This window comes from Jaculus jaculus, chromosome 1 (genome assembly GCF_020740685.1).
Source record: "Jaculus jaculus isolate mJacJac1 chromosome 1, mJacJac1.mat.Y.cur, whole genome shotgun sequence".
Classification (NCBI taxonomy): domain Eukaryota; kingdom Metazoa; phylum Chordata; class Mammalia; order Rodentia; family Dipodidae; genus Jaculus; species Jaculus jaculus.
Genome location: NC_059102.1, coordinates 298,348,197 through 298,367,524, shown reverse-complemented (window position 1 = coordinate 298,367,524; position 19,328 = coordinate 298,348,197). Strand labels below are relative to the sequence as shown.

The window sequence follows — 19,328 nt, the reverse complement described above, 5'->3', positions numbered from 1 at the left end:
CAGCCACTGCAAACATACTCCAGATACATGTGCTGCTTTTTGCATCTGGCTTTACATGGGTATTGGGGAATTGAACTCAGGTCATCAGGCTTTTCAGACAAGTACCTTAACTGCTAAGCCATCTCTCCAGTCACTTAATTCTTTTTTTTTAAATTAAATATTTTATTTATTTATTTATTTATTTATTTATTTATTTATTTATTTATTTGAATGAGGCAGGAAGAGATAAAGAGAGAGAGAGAGGGCGAGAGAGAGAATGAGAGTGGGCGTGTCAGGTCCTACAACCATTGCAAACAAACTCCAGATGCGTGTGCTCCCTTGTGCATCTGGTTTACGTGGATCCTGGAGAATTGAACTGGCTCCTTTGGCTTTGCAGGCAAGTGCCTTAACCATTAAGCCATCTTCTTCAGTTCTTTTTTTCCTTTTCTTTTCTTTTTTTTTTTTTTTGTTTTTGGATTTTCAAGGTAGGGTTTCACTCTAGCCCAGACTGACATGGAATCACTATGTAGTCTCAGGCTGGCCTCCGACTCACAACAATTCTCCTACCTCTGTCTCCCAAGTGCTGGGATTAAAGGTGTGCGCCACCATGCCCAGTTTCCCTGGATCCTTTTTTATTGAGAACGATAATGTTATGAACATTCAGTCATATCCCCATCATCCCATTTTCCTCTTTTGTCCCCTCGTCTCCTCTCCCATCACTGAGGACCCTCCTCTTTCAAGGAAGTCCTTCCACCATTTTCTTGTCTTTTTCCTTCTGTTTCCTCCTTCCTCCATGTCAAGTGTCAATGAGATCAAACCAGTGCACTTCTTGTGGGGTGTCCCTAGCCACTGTGGGGTCATGAATGCAACAGTCAGTTCATGCATATGTGATGTGTAAACATCCTCTAGTCTGTGATTTTTCTTCTCATAACAGTGACTGAGAAATAGGAAGTTCTGGGTTAGAGAAGTGGCTTAGTGGTTAAGGTGTTTGCCTGCAAAGCCTAAGCTTAGACCCAGGTTTGATTCCCCAGTAACCACATAAGTCAGATACACAAGGTGGCACATGCTTCTGGAGTTCATTTGCAATGGATATATGCCCTGGTGCACCCATTTTCTCTCTCTCTCTCTCTCTCTCCCTCTCTTAAATAAATAAATAAAATATTTTTTAAAAGAACTAGGAAGTTCTTAATTTTGATAATTATCTTTTTTTTTCTTTTATGGATTTTGTTTTTGGTATTATTTCAAAGGAAAATTTTGTCATCATCACAAAGATTTTCTTCCATGTTTTCTTCTACACATTATATAATTCCAAGTTAAGGCACAAATCTAAGACACACTTTGAGTTAATTTTAAAAAAACTCTATAGCATCACAAGACCTGCACAGTATTAGTCCCATCAACATTCCATAATGTGTGACAGAGGAAGGTATCAAAATAGAAGAGAGACTAGTTGAAAAGAAAAAGCGGTTTGGTGGAAGGGTGATAGGGAGAGGGGATAAAAGAAGGTAGATGGGGTCTGGAGAGATGGCTTAGCGATTAAGCGCTTGCCTGTGAAGCCGAAAGACCCCAGTTTGAGGCTTGGTTCCCCAGGACTCACGTCAGCCAGATGCACAAGGTGGTGCATGTTTCTGGAGTTTGTTTGCAGTGGCTGGAGGCCCAATGCATAAAGTAGTGCATGTAACTGGAGTTTACTTGTACTGGGAAGAGGTCCTGACATACCCATCTTCCTTTCTGTCTGCTCATAAATACTTACAAATATTTTAAAAATTAAAGCTCTATGGTGCTAGGTAATGATTAACTTAATTTGTTGTTGTTTAAGGCAACAAGAGTTAGGGTTTCACTTTAGTCCAGGCTGACCTCAGACTCAGGGTGGCCTTGAACTCATGGCAGTCCTCTTCCCTCAGCCTTCCAAGTGCTTGGGTTACAGATGTGAGCCACTGTGTTTGGCTTTAAAGCTCCCTTTTGTGGCATTTGGAAATCTAATTGTTGGGTTAAAATTTGTTTAAAAAGACCCTCATTTATCTATTGAGATTGTTAGGATTTGGGATTGACCAGGTGACATGAGGAATGTAAGAAAGAGAGAAGAGCCAACCCCAGCAGCACAGACGTATCGGAGTAGCCGGAGGGGCAGCAGTCTCCTGCGGGACACGAGAATGGCGCCCGCTTGAGTGGGCACTGGGGATTTTAAGGAGTCAGGCTTCAGGACAGCCTGAGCTGGCAAGAGTGGGGTGAGGGTTAAACAAACTTTGGGTTGTCTCTGTGCACTGTTTACTTTTCTTTGGGAGTGCATAATGGGAAGGTAGAGCCTTTTCTTTTGTTTACTGATCATCCACTGGGAGGGGACTGGGGCTGCTAAAGTGGTCTAATAACTCCCAGAGTCTGGCTATCTTCCAATTTATGTTTTGTGGTCCCAAAGAATTCCCCAGCAAGGTCAGTGATACATCAATCCTTCAGAGACACCTTTTCATCTCTGTTTAAAAATCTCACTGGGCTAAAGAGATGGCTTAGCAGTTAAGGCACTTACCGGTGAAGCCTAAGAATGCATGTTTGAATCTCCAGGTCCACTTAGCAGGATGCACAGTGAAGCAAGCATGCAATGTCACACACGCACCACAAGGGAGTGCACATATCGGGAGTTTGTTCACAGCAGCTAACAGGCCCTGGCACACACATTCTCTGTCTCTCTCCCCACCCCCCCCCTTCTCTCTCTCTCACTCAAAAATAAAATAAAGGAAAAAAAAGAAAAAATCTATTAACCATCTATGTGTAGGTATTTTAATAAACATTTTGTTGCATTCTGTTGAACTATTTGTCAACAATGTTCCCTCTACCAAACTGTCTGGATTACTTTAGACTTATAGTAACCTCTGACATCAAGTAGTTTAAGTCCTCCAATTTTTTTTTTTCAGCACTGATCAGACTTTTCTAAGTCTTTTGCTGATATTTTGGCTAAGACTACATTTTATCTGTTGATCAGTTTGTGGACAATTGGTATCTTAGCAACATTGAGTCTTTGGATCTGTGAAAACAGTATTGTCATCATGCATTTAAGTCTCTATTGAATTTTTATGGTTTTCAGTATATAATTTTAATATTTTTGTCAGACTTATCTATTAGTATTTTATTTGGTGCTATTATAAATATTCAATATCTCATGTTAAGAATGAAATGAGTTAATATAGACACAATACTTAGAAAAGTGCTTAGTATATAATTAATATCATGTAAGTGTTGGCTGCTCCTATTAGCGGGCAATCACTCTGACCTGGTCAGCTGTCTAAAATTTATGAGGATAGGCCATTTATGTGTTAGTGAGTTCAAAAGTCCTGCCTTGGGTTTTAGGACTTCTCCTCACAGTTTGTCCCATTAAAACCCGGCCCACAAGGCTGGGGAGATGACTCCATGGCTGAAATGCTTGCCGCACACATGGGAGTGCCTGACTTTAGATCTCCAGACCCTACACAAAAGGCCAAAGGCTGTGGAGGCTTTTCATTCCAGCCTGCATACAGCAAGATGGGAAATGGAGACATGAGGATTTTCTGTAAGCTCGTGAACCAGCCAGACCTGGTGATCAAAGCAGTGACCAATGACAGACCCTGCCTCAAACAAGGTGGAAGGTGAGGACTGACATCTGAAAGTTGTCCTCTGACCTCCACATGTGCATGGTGACACGTGTGTGTGTGTGTGTGTCTCACACACATACACACCCCAATTCACAAACCCTGTCAATAAGAGATGATGCAGTTTATGTCTATGCTCATAATAGTAAGACACTTCTGCACAAATCTTTGAACTAGTTGGGAGGAATTCTATTTAGAGGAACCGTACTTAAAAGTTCTTCAACAGAAGCAAGTAAATGAATGACTTAACGTAATCTGATTTTTTTTTCTTTCATCTCTTCTCAGAAAGAATGTTTCGAGTGGATCAGCACGTGCTCTTACCTCCTTTCTGATATCAAAGGCAAAAAAATAGTTTTAATGACATTCGAAGAAGCAGAACAACTGCTTGGGGAAGAGGTATTTGATGCACATCAGCATGATTGGTTTATAAGAAAATGAGTAGAATTGTCACGTTGTATATCTGGCTTTATATGGGTACTGGGGAGAGGTTAGCCCTTGTGACTGAGAGAATAAAACAAGTTTAACTCTCAAATAAAAAAAAAAGAAAAGAAAAGAAAATGAGTAGAACTTCTGTAGCAGACAGGGCTCAGCCGCCAGTGCTCGGTGTGCTGCGTCCTCACCACGGACTGTTGGAAGAGCATGCGCCCGGGTCTGGAGCTCTGGTGGCTCTTCCTCCTCAGGAAGTGAATCTTCCACCCGAACATCTTGTCTCCCTTTGCGAGCACACGATTCTGAGTTCTACTTCTGCAGGGGTCACGGCGCTCCACCGTCCCCTGTGACTTTCTCAGCCCCGGCTGCTGCTGAGCAACCTTCCTCCTTCCAGTCCGCCAAGGTTACTGCGACTCTGAGACTTTGATTTCGTGTGAAACACCCACTCTCTTTGGTATCTTTAGCATCTTCTTAATAGTTCCATCGTATCAATCGAAAAATCATCTATAAACATGGCAATTTCTTCCATTCTAAAAAACATGTCCCTTGATGTTTGTCTCATTTTCTGTGATTTTCTCTCTCTCCTCCCTATCATAATGTCTTTTTTTGTTTCTTAAATGAGAGCGAGAGCGCAGGAATTGGCACGCCAGGGTCTCTAGCCACTGTGATCAAGCTCCAGACATGTACACTACCTTGTGCACATGTGTGACCTTGGGCATGTGTCACCTTGTGCGTCTGGCTTATGTGGGATCTAGGAAGTTGAGCATGGATCCTTAGGCTTCACAGGCAAGTGCCTTAACGGCTAAGATCTCTCCAGCCCCACAATTTCTTCTTTTACTTCTTTTTCCTTCTTCCTCCTTACTCTTCCTTTTTCTTTTTCTTTTTTTTTGTGGTGGTGCTGATGATTAAACCCAGGGTCTTATTAGTCATGCGTTGCGCCCTCAACCCACAACTAGTTTTGTTAAAACTCACCAGTCTTTGTCACCTGCGCTAGCATCTCCAAGCCTTCCAGGTGGCCTTTGGCTCAGCTCACTCTGTTCTTTTGTGGGTGCGCCTCACAAGACAAAGCTGCCTTGGCGGGCCTCTCTGCCTGCTTCGATATGGTGGCCTCAGTCTGCCTCATGCACTTCCATTCTACATTCCCACCCTGTATTAATCCTGGGGGTGTGCATGTCTGCATGTTTGTTTGTTTGTTTGGAGACAGTCGCTCGCTTTAATTGGATTAAACTCACTGGACAGTTCAGGCTGGCCTCAGACTGTGGCGGTCCTCTCGCCTCTGTCTCCCATGGGCTGGGATTATAGGCACGAGTCACCATGCCTGGATGCTGCTGTGGTTTTAACAACTGTTTGCCAAGAACCCCAAATCAATGGATGGTGATTCCTTAGAGGCAGTCACCAGCCTTTATTTTCCCGTCAGTGTCCTTGAGGTCATTCATCTCCAGTAACTTCTGAGGAAGCTTCCAGTGCTCTCTTCCTCCACAGGTGTGACCTGAAGGTGTGCACGTCAGTCTCCTGGGGCAGAGAAGGAATGGGGAGCTTCTGTCTACACATCTATAGGACTTTAAGCACCACTCTTAAAATGAAAAATATTTAATAAATCCTTGCTCTTCTGTGCTGCCCAACTTTTGGGTAGAACTACTTTTGAATTGACCACTGAAATTGCAGTACAAATTTAGAAACTTGATAAAATATCAGTCATAATCTTGGCTTCACATCAGATCTAGGACAAAAAGAAGTTACAGAGTCATAGAGATGAGAGCAGAAGAGAAGTTTTGAAGATGGTTGGATTCGGCCTTGTATGCGTCCGGTCCCTGAGTGCTAATGTAGTGTCCAGCATGAGGACTGTGCCAGATGTCGAGTGTCTGAAGTGACAGAGACCTACTGTGAGACACAGCTCCTATGGCTTTGGCAAGCACTTGAGCATTGAATGTTGTTCTTCCCATTGAGCTCCGTGTACCGTGTCTCCCTGAATTGTTTTTTCTACCTAGTGGTCCTAACTTGGTCTTTTTCTTTTTTTTTTTTTTTAATTTTTTTATTTTTTTTGGTTTTTCGAGGTAGGGTCTCACTCTGGTCCAGGCTGACCTGGAATTAACTCTGTAGTCTCAGGGTGGCCTTGAACTCATTGCGATCCTCCTACCTCTGCCTCCCCACTGCTGGGATTAAAGGCGTGCGCCACCATGCCCGGCATTTTTTTAAATTTTTATTAGCGTTTTCCGTGATTGTAAAAAATATCCCATGGTGTTCTTTTTCTTGATTTCTTTTTTTTTAATTTTTTTGTTTATTTTTATTTATTTATTTGAGAGTAACAGACAGAGAGAGAAAGAGGCAGAGAGAGAGAGAGAGAGAGAGAGAGGGAGAGAGAGAGAGAGAGAGAGAGAGAGAGAGCGCGCGCGCGCGCACGTGCGCGCGCCAGGGCATCCAGCCACTGCATACGAACTCCAGACACGTGCGCCCCCTTGTGCATCTGGCTAACGTGAGTCCTGGGGAATCGAGCCTCAAAGCAGGGTCCTTAGGCTTCACAGGCAAGCGCTTAACTGCTAAGCCATCTCTCCAGCCCTTTTTTTTGATTTCTTAATTCCTCCTAATTCAACCTTTTAGATAAATAGAAATGAGGTTGATTTCTCTTTCATATCACTATGTTTCTAACACTTGACCATATTTGCCCTATTTCTGAATTTTCTTTTTTTTAAAAGAAAGTTTCGTATTTTATTAATTTTATTTTGTTTACTTGAGAGAGAATGAAGGAGAGAGAGAGAGGGAGAGAGAGAGAGAGAGGGAGGGAGGGGGAGAAAGAATGGGCACACCATGCATTCAGCCACTGAAAACAAACTCCAGATGAATGCACCACCTTGTGCATCTGACTTATGTGGGTCCTGGGGAATTGAACCTGGGTACTTAGGCTTCTCAGGCAAATGCCTTAACTGCTAAGCCATCTCTCCAGCCCCTGAATTTTCTAATTTTCTTTTCTTTCATTCTTTCTTTTTCTTTTTTCTTTCTTTCTTTCTTTTTTTTTTTTTTTTTTTTTGGTTTTCAAGGTAGGGTCTCACTCTAGTTCAGGCTGACCTGGAATTCACTATGTAGTCTCAGGGTGGCCTTGACCTCATGGTGATCCTTCTACTTCTACCTCCCGAGTTCTGGGACTAAAAACATGTGCCACCATGCCCGGCTTGAATTTTCTATTCTTATCTTCTTCTCTACTCATGGGTCATTACCAGAATATTTGATTTTTGAGCCTTTTGATACACTGTCTTTTTCTTTTTTAAATTTGAGAGCAACAGACAGAGAGAGAAAGAGACAGATAGATAGATAGGGAATGGGCACTCCAGGGCCTCCAGCCACTGCAAAGGACCTCCAGACGCTTGCACCCCTTGTGCATCTGGCTAACGTGGGTCCTGGAGAATAGAGCCTCGAACTGGGGTCCTTAGGCTTGACAGGCAAGTGCTTAACCACTAAGCCATTTCTCCAGCCCTGATACGTTGTCAAATGTAGTCAGCCTAGCCCTCCTCACTGACCTTTTTTCCAGGTTTCATGGTTTTTTTTTTTAAACCATTTATTCTTCAATATACCCTAATAATCTAGCACTATAACAGTATGATTAAAAAAAAAACTGGTATAGGGCTGGAGAGATGGCTTACCGGTTAAGCACTTGTCCGTGAAGCCTAAGGACCCTGGTTTGAGGCTGGATTCTCCAGGACCCACGTTAGCCAGATGCACAAGGGGCGCAGGCATCTGGAGTTCGTTTGCAGTGGCTGGAGGCCCTAGCGCGCCCATTCTCTCTCTCTCTACCTCTTTCTTTCTCTGTTGCTCTCAAATAAATAAATAAAAATAAACAAAAGAAATAAAAAGAAAACTGATATAATATTAAATGTGTATATCAACTAAGAACCAACATTCTTATTTTGCTCTATTTAAGAACATGGACTATGAGATACCTATTTTTATAACTGTAAATAACATTTTATAATTTGTTCATCTTCACATTTCTAGTTAGGTTTAAATCTGAGTATTTTATTTTACTATTTTAACTGAGATATTCTTTTTATTGTAGTTTCTAACTAGTCACTATATGAAAGCCAGGCACGGTTGTGTACGCCTTTAATCCTAGCGCTTGGGAGGCAGAGGTAGGAGGATCTCTGTGAGTTCAAGGCCACCCTGAGACTACATAGTGAATTCCAGGTCAGCCTGGGCTAAAGCGAGACCCTTCCTCTAAGCATTAAAACAAAAAAAGAATAGTCATGTAAACATGACCTCAGAAACTCCCTTTGCTGGTTCTATATGTGTTACTGATTTTTGCATTTTAGTTTAAAATGAGGTGTGACTTTACTAAACTACTAGTTTTAGGTTTTTGATGGAATCTTTTGAGTTGTTTAGATACTTAATGAATTGTCTACAAATGTAGTTTTATGTTATTATCAATTCTGATACCTCTAATTGCATTTTCTAATTGAATTGCATTGAATAATTCTCCCAATTCAAGGTTAAATAGTAGCAGAGAGCACAAGCATCCCGTACTTGCTTCTGACTTTAATAGAAATGTCATTAGTAATTTTACTTCATGAAATATGCTGACATTGGATTCGCTCTATCATTTAATTTCATCATTGTTCATTCAGATATCTCAGCCCTTTTATATGGAGGTTTTTTTCTTTTGCTTTAACCTTTAGAATTTTATTTAGTTAGAATGTCTATTGATGACAAACTAAGTTTTTCTCTGAAAATGTCTTCATTTCAATCCCATTCTTAAAAATTTTTGCTAGGTATACACCTATCCCTAAAATAATATTCTTCCCTCAGTATATTGATAATACTATTTCTGCTTATTTCCATATATTATATTTGCAACACTGACAGTTGAGAATTTAGTTCCTTTTAGGATAATCTATTTCTTTTCTCTGAATACTTTTTAAATTTAAATTTAATTTTTATGTCTATTGCATTTTTGTCATATGCATCCCGTATTACCCTTGCTTGACCTCTCAATCCCATTGTACTCCTTCTCATCTCTTTAAATTTTTTAAAATTTATTTTGAGAGCAATAGAGAATGGGTGCATCAGGGCCTTCAGCTGCTATGAATGAACTCCAGACACGTGTGCCCCCTTGTGGTGCATATGTGGCATTGCATGCTTGAGTCACTGTGCATCTGGCTACATGGGACCTGCAGATTCAAACGTGAGTTCTTAGGTTTCACAAGCAAGCACTTTAACTGCCAAACCATCTCTCCAGCCCCTTCTCATCTCTTACCAGTAGCTCTGTCATGAAAGACAATGATTCCCCTGGCAACCATTAACACCAGATCAGAGAGGGGAGTGGCCTCTCAAACCATTCTCCATTTCTAGCAGAATATTGACTGGTCCCAGCAAGTGTGGGTCTTGTGCCGGGAGGCTCAGCTGCCTCAAGGTCATGAGTGAATGGAATTTTCATGTCCAGGTAACAGAATTCTTCTACAGACTCCAGTTGTTACATTCTTTCTGTCCCATCTTCTGAAGTGTTCCATGATCCCTGGGGGTGAGGTATGATGTATTTGTCCTGTGTAGAGGTGAATACTCATCAGTCACCAGTTGACCAGTTATGATTTTCTCCATTACCCCTCGATTGCTGAGAAAAGAAAATAAATACCCCCCCTTTTTTTTTTTCCAGAGCTGAGAGTAGAGATAATCTGTGGGTATAAATATTTAGGAGCCCATTTGACAACACATCTGTTTAGCAATACAATAATAGATTCTTCCCTATGGCCTACAGTGTGCCCAGCCGCAGGTTTTTAACCTGGTTTTCAGTACCAGGCATGAGTTCCTTCTGTGGAGCACACTTCAAATCTAATCAGAGAATGGTTAGTTATTCCTGCCACCGTAATGCCACTATTGCACCAGAGTGCACATTTTGCCTGGTGGATCAGTGTTGTAGAATGTAGGATTTGCTGCTGGGTTGTATGGTTGGCAACTTTTCTCTGCCAATCAGTCTGTATAGCACCATCCAGCACTACTAGCCAATAGGTATGAAACTTCCACTCCAGGTCCGAATTGATTTTCCTGTTCTGCAACCAATTAATATAGTGTCTCTAACTACTTTATTAAAAAAATTATTTATTTATGAGAGAGAGAGAGAATGGGTGTTCCAGGGCCTCTAGCCACTACAAACAAACTCCAGACACATATGCCACTGTGTGCATCTGGCCTACATGGGTTCTGGAGAATTGAACCTGGGTCCTTAGGCTTCACAGACAAGTGCCTTAACTGCTAAGCCATCCCTCCAGCCCTCTGTGTCTACTTTTAAGATATTTTTGTCTTTGGCATTTTGCAACACCACTCTGATACATATGGATTTTTTCGAGTTAATACTTGAATAGAGTTTTTTGAGGCATTCAACATTGCTGACTCCTTTTTCTTCACTCCCAGCTTTCTTGGAGGCCGTGCTGGAATTCAGAAGCTGCTTCTGGACTCCTCCACAGGCTTCTTTTCTCCCCCACTACTTTATGTAATTAGTTTCCTGTCTTAAGTCTTTGCGTCACTTCACACAGAAAAAGTTTGACACAGAAAAATGATTTGCTTTCCTATATTAAACTAAATGCAACTGTCAAATATGTCCTTAGCCCAAATTCTGCCCTTGAGACTTCAGATCCACATGTTTACCTGTAGATGTCTCAGTGGCACCTTGAGCTCACACTCATCTGAACTCATGCTCTCCTCAAACCCCTTTGTTCATTATTTCTGTGAATGGCATCATTGCCTAGCTAGTGTCTAGACTACAAGCCACGGGTCACTCAAGATGCACTTTTCCCCTAACCATCCTATGTCTGTCTAATCATTACTAAGAATCACTTCTTAAATATCTCTCGAATCCTCCCTTCTTCACTCCTGCAAACGCTGTGCTGTTTATTCTCTGTTTGTGTCTTTTAGTTCTCTCTTACTCTTTCCCTCTCTTCTCTTCCTTTCTCTAAATTTACTCTCCTGGGACTAGAACGATTATTTTTAAATGAAAAGCAGATAAGCATTTTTTTTTTTTCCTTTTTGCTGCCTCACTGGCTTTAGGATAAAATCCAGTCTCCTTGGCATGGTGTTTTATGATCATGCCTGGTTCTGTTTGCCTCAGACATTCTTTCATAAGCCTAAAAGTAAAATGATTTCATGCCTTCTTATTTTCCTTTATTATGCTATGGGGGGGGGGCGGGGACTCTGACACTCTGACATCATTATATCCAGGAAACCTTCTTGACCAGCCTTCCTTCACTCTTGTCCCCTAAGTGCTCTAGGCTGGGTGTTCCGACCATATGACCATATCTAGCCATAGCATTGTGTTGTGTGCAAAACTGTAAGCTGCTTAAGGGCAGGGCCCATCCTTTCCACCCACTGTGTTCTAACACTAACACTAACACTAACATGGCACTCAGTTGTGGAATTAATACTTATTTACTATGTTTGAATAATCATTGCTAATATTTAGCTATACTAAGCTATAATAATGTTATTCCATTGCACAGGAAGCTGCAAAAATCTATATTGATCCTGATAAGCCTCCCTCAGAGGAAGATGAAACAGAAAGTGAGCAAGTTAATGAGCCTCAGAAGGAAATGAAAGAAGAAATATTAGAACAGGTAAGATGATTTGCTGGGCATCTTGAGGGTTGCCTATAAGCCTAGCTACTTGGAAGGTTGAGACAAGAGGATCACTAGAATCTAGGAGTTCAAGATCTTACAAGACAGTGAGACCTTGTCTCAAAAGAAAAACAAATAAGCCAACTGTGGTGGCTCACAACTTTAATCCCAGCACTTGGGAGGAGGATCACTGTGAGTTCAAGACCACTCTGAGACTACATAGTGAATTCCAGGTCAGCCAAGGCTAGAGTGAGACCAAAAGAAAAAAGAAAAACAGAAGTAAAAACCAAGTTATGATTATTTCATATTAGTTTTTCCTTCCCCTTTGTTGCAGTCAGGTTCGCATTACTGGTAGAAATCACCCAACCAAGAGCATCATGTGGGGAAAAAGAGGTTTATTTTGGCTTACAGCCTTGAGGGGGAAGCTCCACGATGGCAGGGTAAAATGATGACATGAGCAGAGAGCAGACATCAACCCCTGTCCAGCATAAGGTGGACAATAGCAACAGGAGAGTATGCCAAACACCAGAAATGGAGAGCTGGTTATAATACCCATAGGCCTGCCCCCAACAATACACTCCCTCTAGGAGGCGTTAATCCCCAAATCTCCATCAGCTGGGAACCTAGCCTTCAGAACACCTACATTTTGGGGGGACACCTGAATCACACCACCACACCCTTCATCATTGTGAAGACTGCATATGTAAGTACCAGGGAAGGTAGAAGGATGTCATCTGGTGTGACCTCTCAGCCTCCTTTCTTTCCTCATCCAGATTTGACTACACCTTCAGGCAAATTCATTTTTGTTACTTTGTCTTCAGAAAAAGAAGCATCCCTTTTTCCTTCTAAATCCACCTACTTTCCATTGGCTTCACTCATTCACCTGTCTTAGAAACAACACAGTCTACCTCTTGCACAGCTACTATTTCCTCATCCCTTCATTGCCAGATATTTTTTTCTGTTTTTTTTTTTCCTGTGGATGTGTATGTGGTGTGTGTTGCGCATGTGTGTATGTATATATGTGTGTGGGTGTGCATGTATGTGCACATGCATATGGAGGCCAGAAGTCGATGGCAGGTGTCTTTCTCAGTCACTCTCCATCTTGTAGTTTGAAACAAGGTCTCTCATAACCTGAAGTTCACCAAGTTGGCCAAACTAGCTGGTCTGCCAATCCCAGGCATTCCCCTGTCTTGCTTCCCCAGCACTGAGATTATAGGTATGCACTGCTGTGTATACCTGCAACTTTTACATGAGTGCTGAATGCAGGCCCTTATGCTTATGCAGCAAGCACATTTCCAACTGAGTCATCTCCCTCACTCCCATTGCCACATTTTTCAAACAGTAGTGTAAACTCCTCATTTTTGGTTCACCTTTCATGCTAAGCTGCCCTTCCCCTTCCTCTCAGGCCAAGTCTCTTCTCCTGCTGATGCATTTGTAGTAATAAAAACCCTTCCTGGGGGCAGGCTGGAGAGATGGCTTAGTGGTTAAGGTGCTTGCCTGAGAAGCCCAAGAACTCATGTTCATATCTCCAGGTCCTACATAGCCAGATGCGGTGACACAAGTGTGCAATGTCACAAATACGCCACAAGGGGGTACATGCATATGGAGTTCATTCACAGCAGGCTGGAGGTCCTGGCATGCCCATTCTCTCCTCTCTTTTTGCCTCTTTCTCTCAAAAATCCCCTTCCTGGGTAATTGCAGTGATAATGACAATAATAATGATGATAACAATAATAACATGATTACCAGTAATTGAATGCATACTGTAAGTTCTATGCTCTGCACATTACCCCTTAACTTCAAGGTATGTAATATCATCCTGATTTTATACATAGGTGGCATGAGCTCTGAAAGATGGACTGACTTACCTGAAATAATACAGTTTTGAATGTTAAAATCAGTACTAATACCCAGATGATTGCGACAGAAGAGCCCATGTTAATGGATAGATTGATTATTACTATCTTATCTTTGGCTTAGAATTCTGCTTTTCCAATGCTCTCCACAACATCTTCTTCTTTATTAACAACTCTCATACATATACACAATGCACCATGGTCATAATCCCATCCTGTCACACTCCTTTCTCCATTGAACCCCTTATTATCTCTCAACTACTCCCTCTTCTATTTTAATGTCATCACTCTTTTTTGTCTGATATTATGCAGGTCTTGTGCATGTAGTGACAGTGGCTATGAAGTCACAAATGCCATGGCCACTTATGTCTATAAGACAACATTCCAAAGCACTCTTCCCATCCTTTGACACCTATATTTGTTCTGTCACCTCTTCCACAATGGTCCCTAGGCCTTGGAGGGTGTCATAGAATTGTCTCACTTAGTGTTGAACACTCACTGTCACTATTTTCAGCACTTTGATGAATTTTGAATCACTGATCACCACCATCTGAAAAGAGAAACTTCTCTAACCAAAATTGAGAGTAGCATTAAGAAATGGGCATAAACACAAATATTTAGAGGGCAATTTGGTGGGTATAATATGTCCATTTAGCCAAACAACAGTAGCTTCTCCCTCTCTAAGGTGTATGACCTGCCCATTCATAGGCTTTTTAAAAAACTTTTTAAAATTAACAGTTTCCTCCAGGCATGGTGGCACACGCCTTTAATTCCAGCACTCAGGAGGCAGAGGTAGGAGGATCGCCATGAGTTCAAGGCCACCCTGAGACTACATAGTTAATTCCAGGTCAGCTTGGGCCAGAGTGAGACCCTATCTCAAAAAAAGATTGGCAATTTCCATAATTGTAGACAATAAGCCATGATAATTCCCTCCCTTTCCCCACTTTCCAGTTTTCAGAACCAGGCATGAATTCCCCCCTGTGGTAGGGTCTCAAATGCAATCAGAGAGCAGGTGGTTAGTTTCATAACAACATGCCACCATTGTACCAGTTGGCACATTAAAAAAAATGTATCTATTTGCAAATAGAAGGAGATAGAGAGAAGACAGACAAGAGAGAATGGGCACATCAGGGTCTCTAGCTGATGCAAACAAACTCCAGATGCATGCTCCACCTTGTGCATCTGGCTTTACCTGGGTACTGGGGAATGGAAGCTGGGTCATTAGGCTTTACAAGAAAGCACTTTAATTACTGAGCAATCTCTCCATCCTAGCACTTTTTTTTTTTTTTTTTCTGTTTGGCCAGCCGAAAGGTTGGCAGGGTCCACCGCTGATTAAGACTGTTGATGGCGTCGCTCCCTGCGCAAGCAACACAGCACGATGTCAGCTCGCCATCAGGGAAGAGGTTGATTTCTCCAACTTGATGTCTCAGCCCCCTGTATGGACAGAGCCTGTTCTATAATGTCTTGATTGACTTCCCAGATTCTTCTTTCTTTACACGTGGTTTAAATGTGGCTATGACACCAGGCTCTAATTTACATCTTCTACTCACTGTAAAGGCAGACTAGCAGGAAAAAAATTATGTACAACACCCAACATTCTTTTGGTCAGTATGTTTTGGTTTGTTTCTGGAAAAGTACTTGACACACAGATCAACTTCTTTTTCATTTGTTTACAGAATAAATGGAAACTGTCATCATTGTCATCATCTGTGGACTTACTTTAGGCAGTTTCTTCTCCCTTTTACAAGTACCTATTCAATCTTCAAACATCACTTTTTCTTTTATAAATACTTCCTAGAGTTTCTAGACAGAATGCAGAACACCTTACTGTATAAAATATTCAACCCTTGGAACACACCTTTATTACAACAGTAATTGTATGCCATAACTATTCATTTTATTGTCTGTTTTTCCTTCTATGCTATGAGTTTCTGAGGACTGAGAGAAATCCACCTTGTTTTCCTCATAGTTAGTTCCTCCTGTCCCCACTTTCCCAGCTCCTCCAATTTGGAAGTGCTTGTTGGGGCAAGCCTTTAAAACTCCTGCTGAGTAGCTGGGGAGATGGCTCAGTGATTAAAGGCACTTGCTTGCAAAGCCTGTTGGCCTGGGTTCAATGTTTAAGCCACCCATGTAAGCTAGAAACAAAAAGTTGTATGTGTCTGGTGTTCGTTTGCAGTGGCGAGAGGCCTTGGTGTATATACACACACAAGCAAATAAAGAGTTTTCAAATCCTGCTCAATGAGTAAGGCAAATGAAAAATTAAAGCTTCATACATGACTTTAAGTAACTTGACAATGCCACAGTGTCACATACCAGCCAGCTAACAGGTTCTTGATTTTTCTGTGTTGTAGGAACCTTCAACATCTGCAAGCACGGAAAAAATTTTTCGATACATTGGGAAAGACAAAAATCTTTATTCCAAACCACTGTTTGAAGAAAAGGCATTGTCTTCCTGGGTACGTCTCTAAATTCCAACTAAAAATACTAAACATTGTGTGAAAATAATATGTATCTACTATAACTTAAAGTTCCTTCAAGATGACCAGGGGCTATTAAGTAATGTATTTTATAGGTGGTTTTTTAAAATTTTCTTGTAGCATTATGTTTGGAACACTCCCTTTTTTATATTAACTTTACAAAACTCATTCTCTCCTCTAAAGCCTCATTTTCATAGCAGAATTTCATCCCTTTTTTTAGTTTAACAATTTCATGGTCAATATTTGACCAATTTCTACACATATCCATCCACTTGGCACATTTCACTGACAGCTGTAATGAGCACACACCTTTAACCATAGGAAGTGTTGTGAAGTTTGAACTCAGAGACAGAGGCTATAGAAACACCGCTTGATACCAGATTTTAAATATCTCCATAGAAGTCTCATTGTAGGACACGGAAGACATAGGTTAGCTCTAGTTGGTTGCTGTCTCTATAGGACAGTTACTTTTGGAGTCTGTGGACGTGCTTCCTTCCATCAGTGCTCTGAAGCTTCTTGAGCACGTTTACATTGTGCATTTTCTTGGAGGGAGTCAATAGATTTCATCACATTTTTCAACCCTAAAATTGGGAGCATTGAATTGATACAGGCACGATCCATGTTGTGGCAGAAATGGTCGTGAATGACACCCGGATCGCTTAGGTGGAGCCGGGCCCACGGGAGAGCCGACGTGCACTGAGGGACCTTTAGGGAGGGGAAGAACTAGGGTCAATCATGTGGAAGGCAAAATTGGCATGACGATAATGCATGAGTGAATTGTCAGCACATTTCCCTAAAGTAGAGTCTTTTCAACAAGTTTTTTTTTTCAATAATACATTAATATGTCAGTCATTAAGACTGTGAGGCAAAGATAAAAGTAAGCAGAAAAAAATGGAATGTGTTGTCATAAGACATGTTTAAAAAAAAATCAATACTATCAATCTTAGGGAAAAGCCCTTTGCCCAAAACTTGTTTTCTTGAAGGACAATCCGTGGTGTGCCATCTAGAGGGACATAAAGTCAGTCTCTGGAGCCAGGCAGGACAGCGGGGAGCCAGGTTGAGCCCATGTGCTCAGTGGGGTCATGAAGGTCTGAGCTCCCCGTTCTTTCTAGTCACAGAGATGTGGAGACCCCTTGTGGACCACTGAAGACATGCAGACTTTTGCTTACTTTTCGTTTTGTTTGCTGACTTGTTTTTCTTTTCAAAGACACTGGCCTCTGGCCTAAGAACAAAAACTTCCATTCAGCAGGAATAGAGGGTGAAGGGCACCCGTTGGGCAGTTGTGATTGCTCTTCCTAATTTCAAAACGGCTCCCAGAAGTCTGTACAATCGATTGATGCTGGAGACAGAAATAAAAAGGAAGCAAAGGCTAGAGAAACAACAAGCCCATAATGCGCATGTGTAACTTGCCATGCCCCTGGGATTCCAAGAACCAACTAGTCTTAAGTTTCTACTCCAGAGCCCTGCATGGAGAATTCCAATTACTCTTTTGCAAAGGACTGCAAGACAGGATTTTCTAGGGGTTCATATGTGAGCACGACCTAACAGGACTGGTGGCGAGTTACTACCAGTTGGTATAGGCTAACAGACTGCCCTGATAAAGCAGGCTCTTATTCATACTGTTCCTGGTGTCCTGTGTCAACCATACTAGGAATATGGACGATCCATTACTCAAGACTCTCTTCGGTTTGTTTATTTACACACACACACACACACACACACACACACACACACACGCGGCCTGCAACGGCGTATGCAAGTGCAGCTGTGCAGCCTGGCTCTGGGTCTGACTCATTGGCACTGATCTTACCTCTGCCATACCAGGAGAAAACCATTTTACCTTCAGGCATATCCTAATTCAATTAGTTTTGAGAATTTGTTGCACAACAACTCTGGGGCCCTCTCTGAATGAAAATCCTTCCAACATTGTTCACAGAGAGCAAACAGTCCTAATTCTAGAACATTTCAATCAACTGGTGGAGCTACAGGGTATCTTGCAAGTGCAAGCTGGCCCAGAGGCTCCTCAAAATGCTCAGAGCTACAATGGACAGTGGGCACTAAAGCAAGGTGCTCAGCTGCAGGAATAGGGTTGTATACGCAAGCAGCAGTCTTCGTAAGGGCATCTTGACTTCATGGGTCCTGACTATTGGTGAAGATAGTAAGTGTATAAAGAAGACAGAAATTTTTTGGATAATCTGTGAACACCTCTTGAAAGATAAGCAGGGGACACTCCTGGGCTCAGAAGTATTTTAAAAATATTTTTATTATATATATTTATTTGAGAAAGAGGGGGAAGGAGAAAGACAGTGAGACACAGAGAGAGAGAGAGAGAATGAATGGGCATGCTAGGGCCTCCAGCCACTGCAAACAAACTCCAGACACATGAGCTACCTTGTACATCTGACTTACATGAGTCCTGGGAATTGAACCGTGGTCCTTTGGCTTTGCAGGGAAGTGCCTTAACCACTAAGCCATCAGTCCAGACTCTCAGCAGTATTTTTAAATTCGATATTCTGACCTCACCTGTCATTTGGGCTGAAGGAGACCCTTGCTGGTCTGAATTTCCCTCCAATAATATCCTAGATCTAGGTTATTAAGAGCACTGAATAATTTACCTATAACAGGGAAGAGCTCTTGAAATAGAGGGATCCAGAAAATATGTACAGAGCTGAAAGATTCCAAAGTTTAGCTGGAAGTGAAGTGCTAAGAACTGGATCCTGGGAGCTGGTTCTGGATCCAGATTTTAATTTCAAGGCCAGAGACATTAGTCCAGTCCAAAGCCCCTTAGAAAAGCTGGGAAGGACAAGCCAAGATGGCAAAGGTGGAAGAGGTCAAACAGAGACAATCTCACAGCTATCTGCTAAGAGGCACAAGCGAGGAGTGTCCAATGCACTTTTATCTTGAGAGCCGTGGGTCCATGTTTACCTCTGTCCTACAGTGAGAGGTTAAGAATTTTTTTCTTTTTTTTTTTTTTTCTTTTTTTTTTCGAGGTAGGGTTTCACTCTAGCCCATGATTACCTGGAATTTACTATGTAGTCTCAGGGTGGCCTCAAAATCACAGTGATCCTCTTACCTCTGCCTCCTGAGTGCTGGGATTACCACCACACCTGGCAAGAGAGGTTACGAATTTTAACAAGGGACTCTTCTGCCATCTTCCTTTTGGGCACTTGCGTGGTTAAGGATATGCACTGTCTGCCCAGCCAGCCCTCCGTGGTTCAGCATCCATTGCTTTGCATCTGCTGAGGGAGCAGTTAGAGGAGAGCAGGAGGTCCTGACGCAGAAATGGCATCTGTAACTTTTGAGGATGTGGCTGTGAACTTCACACTGGAAAAAAGGATTTTTCTGGATCTTTCAACAAAGATGCTACATAGAATGTCA

At 41.9% G+C, this 19,328-nt stretch overlaps 1 protein-coding gene across 1 annotated transcript in view; it reads left to right on the top strand.

Annotated features, from left to right (window-relative positions):
• Axdnd1 (axonemal dynein light chain domain containing 1) overlaps positions 1 to 19,328 on the top strand; it is a 94,430-nt gene that overhangs the window by 63,272 nt on the left and 11,830 nt on the right. The window contains exons 20-22 of the mRNA XM_004658874.2: positions 3,885 to 3,995; positions 11,504 to 11,617; positions 15,825 to 15,929. Coding sequence (XP_004658931.2) covers positions 3,885 to 3,995; positions 11,504 to 11,617; positions 15,825 to 15,929 — 330 coding nt within the window. The remainder of the gene's footprint in view (positions 1 to 3,884; positions 3,996 to 11,503; positions 11,618 to 15,824; positions 15,930 to 19,328) is intronic.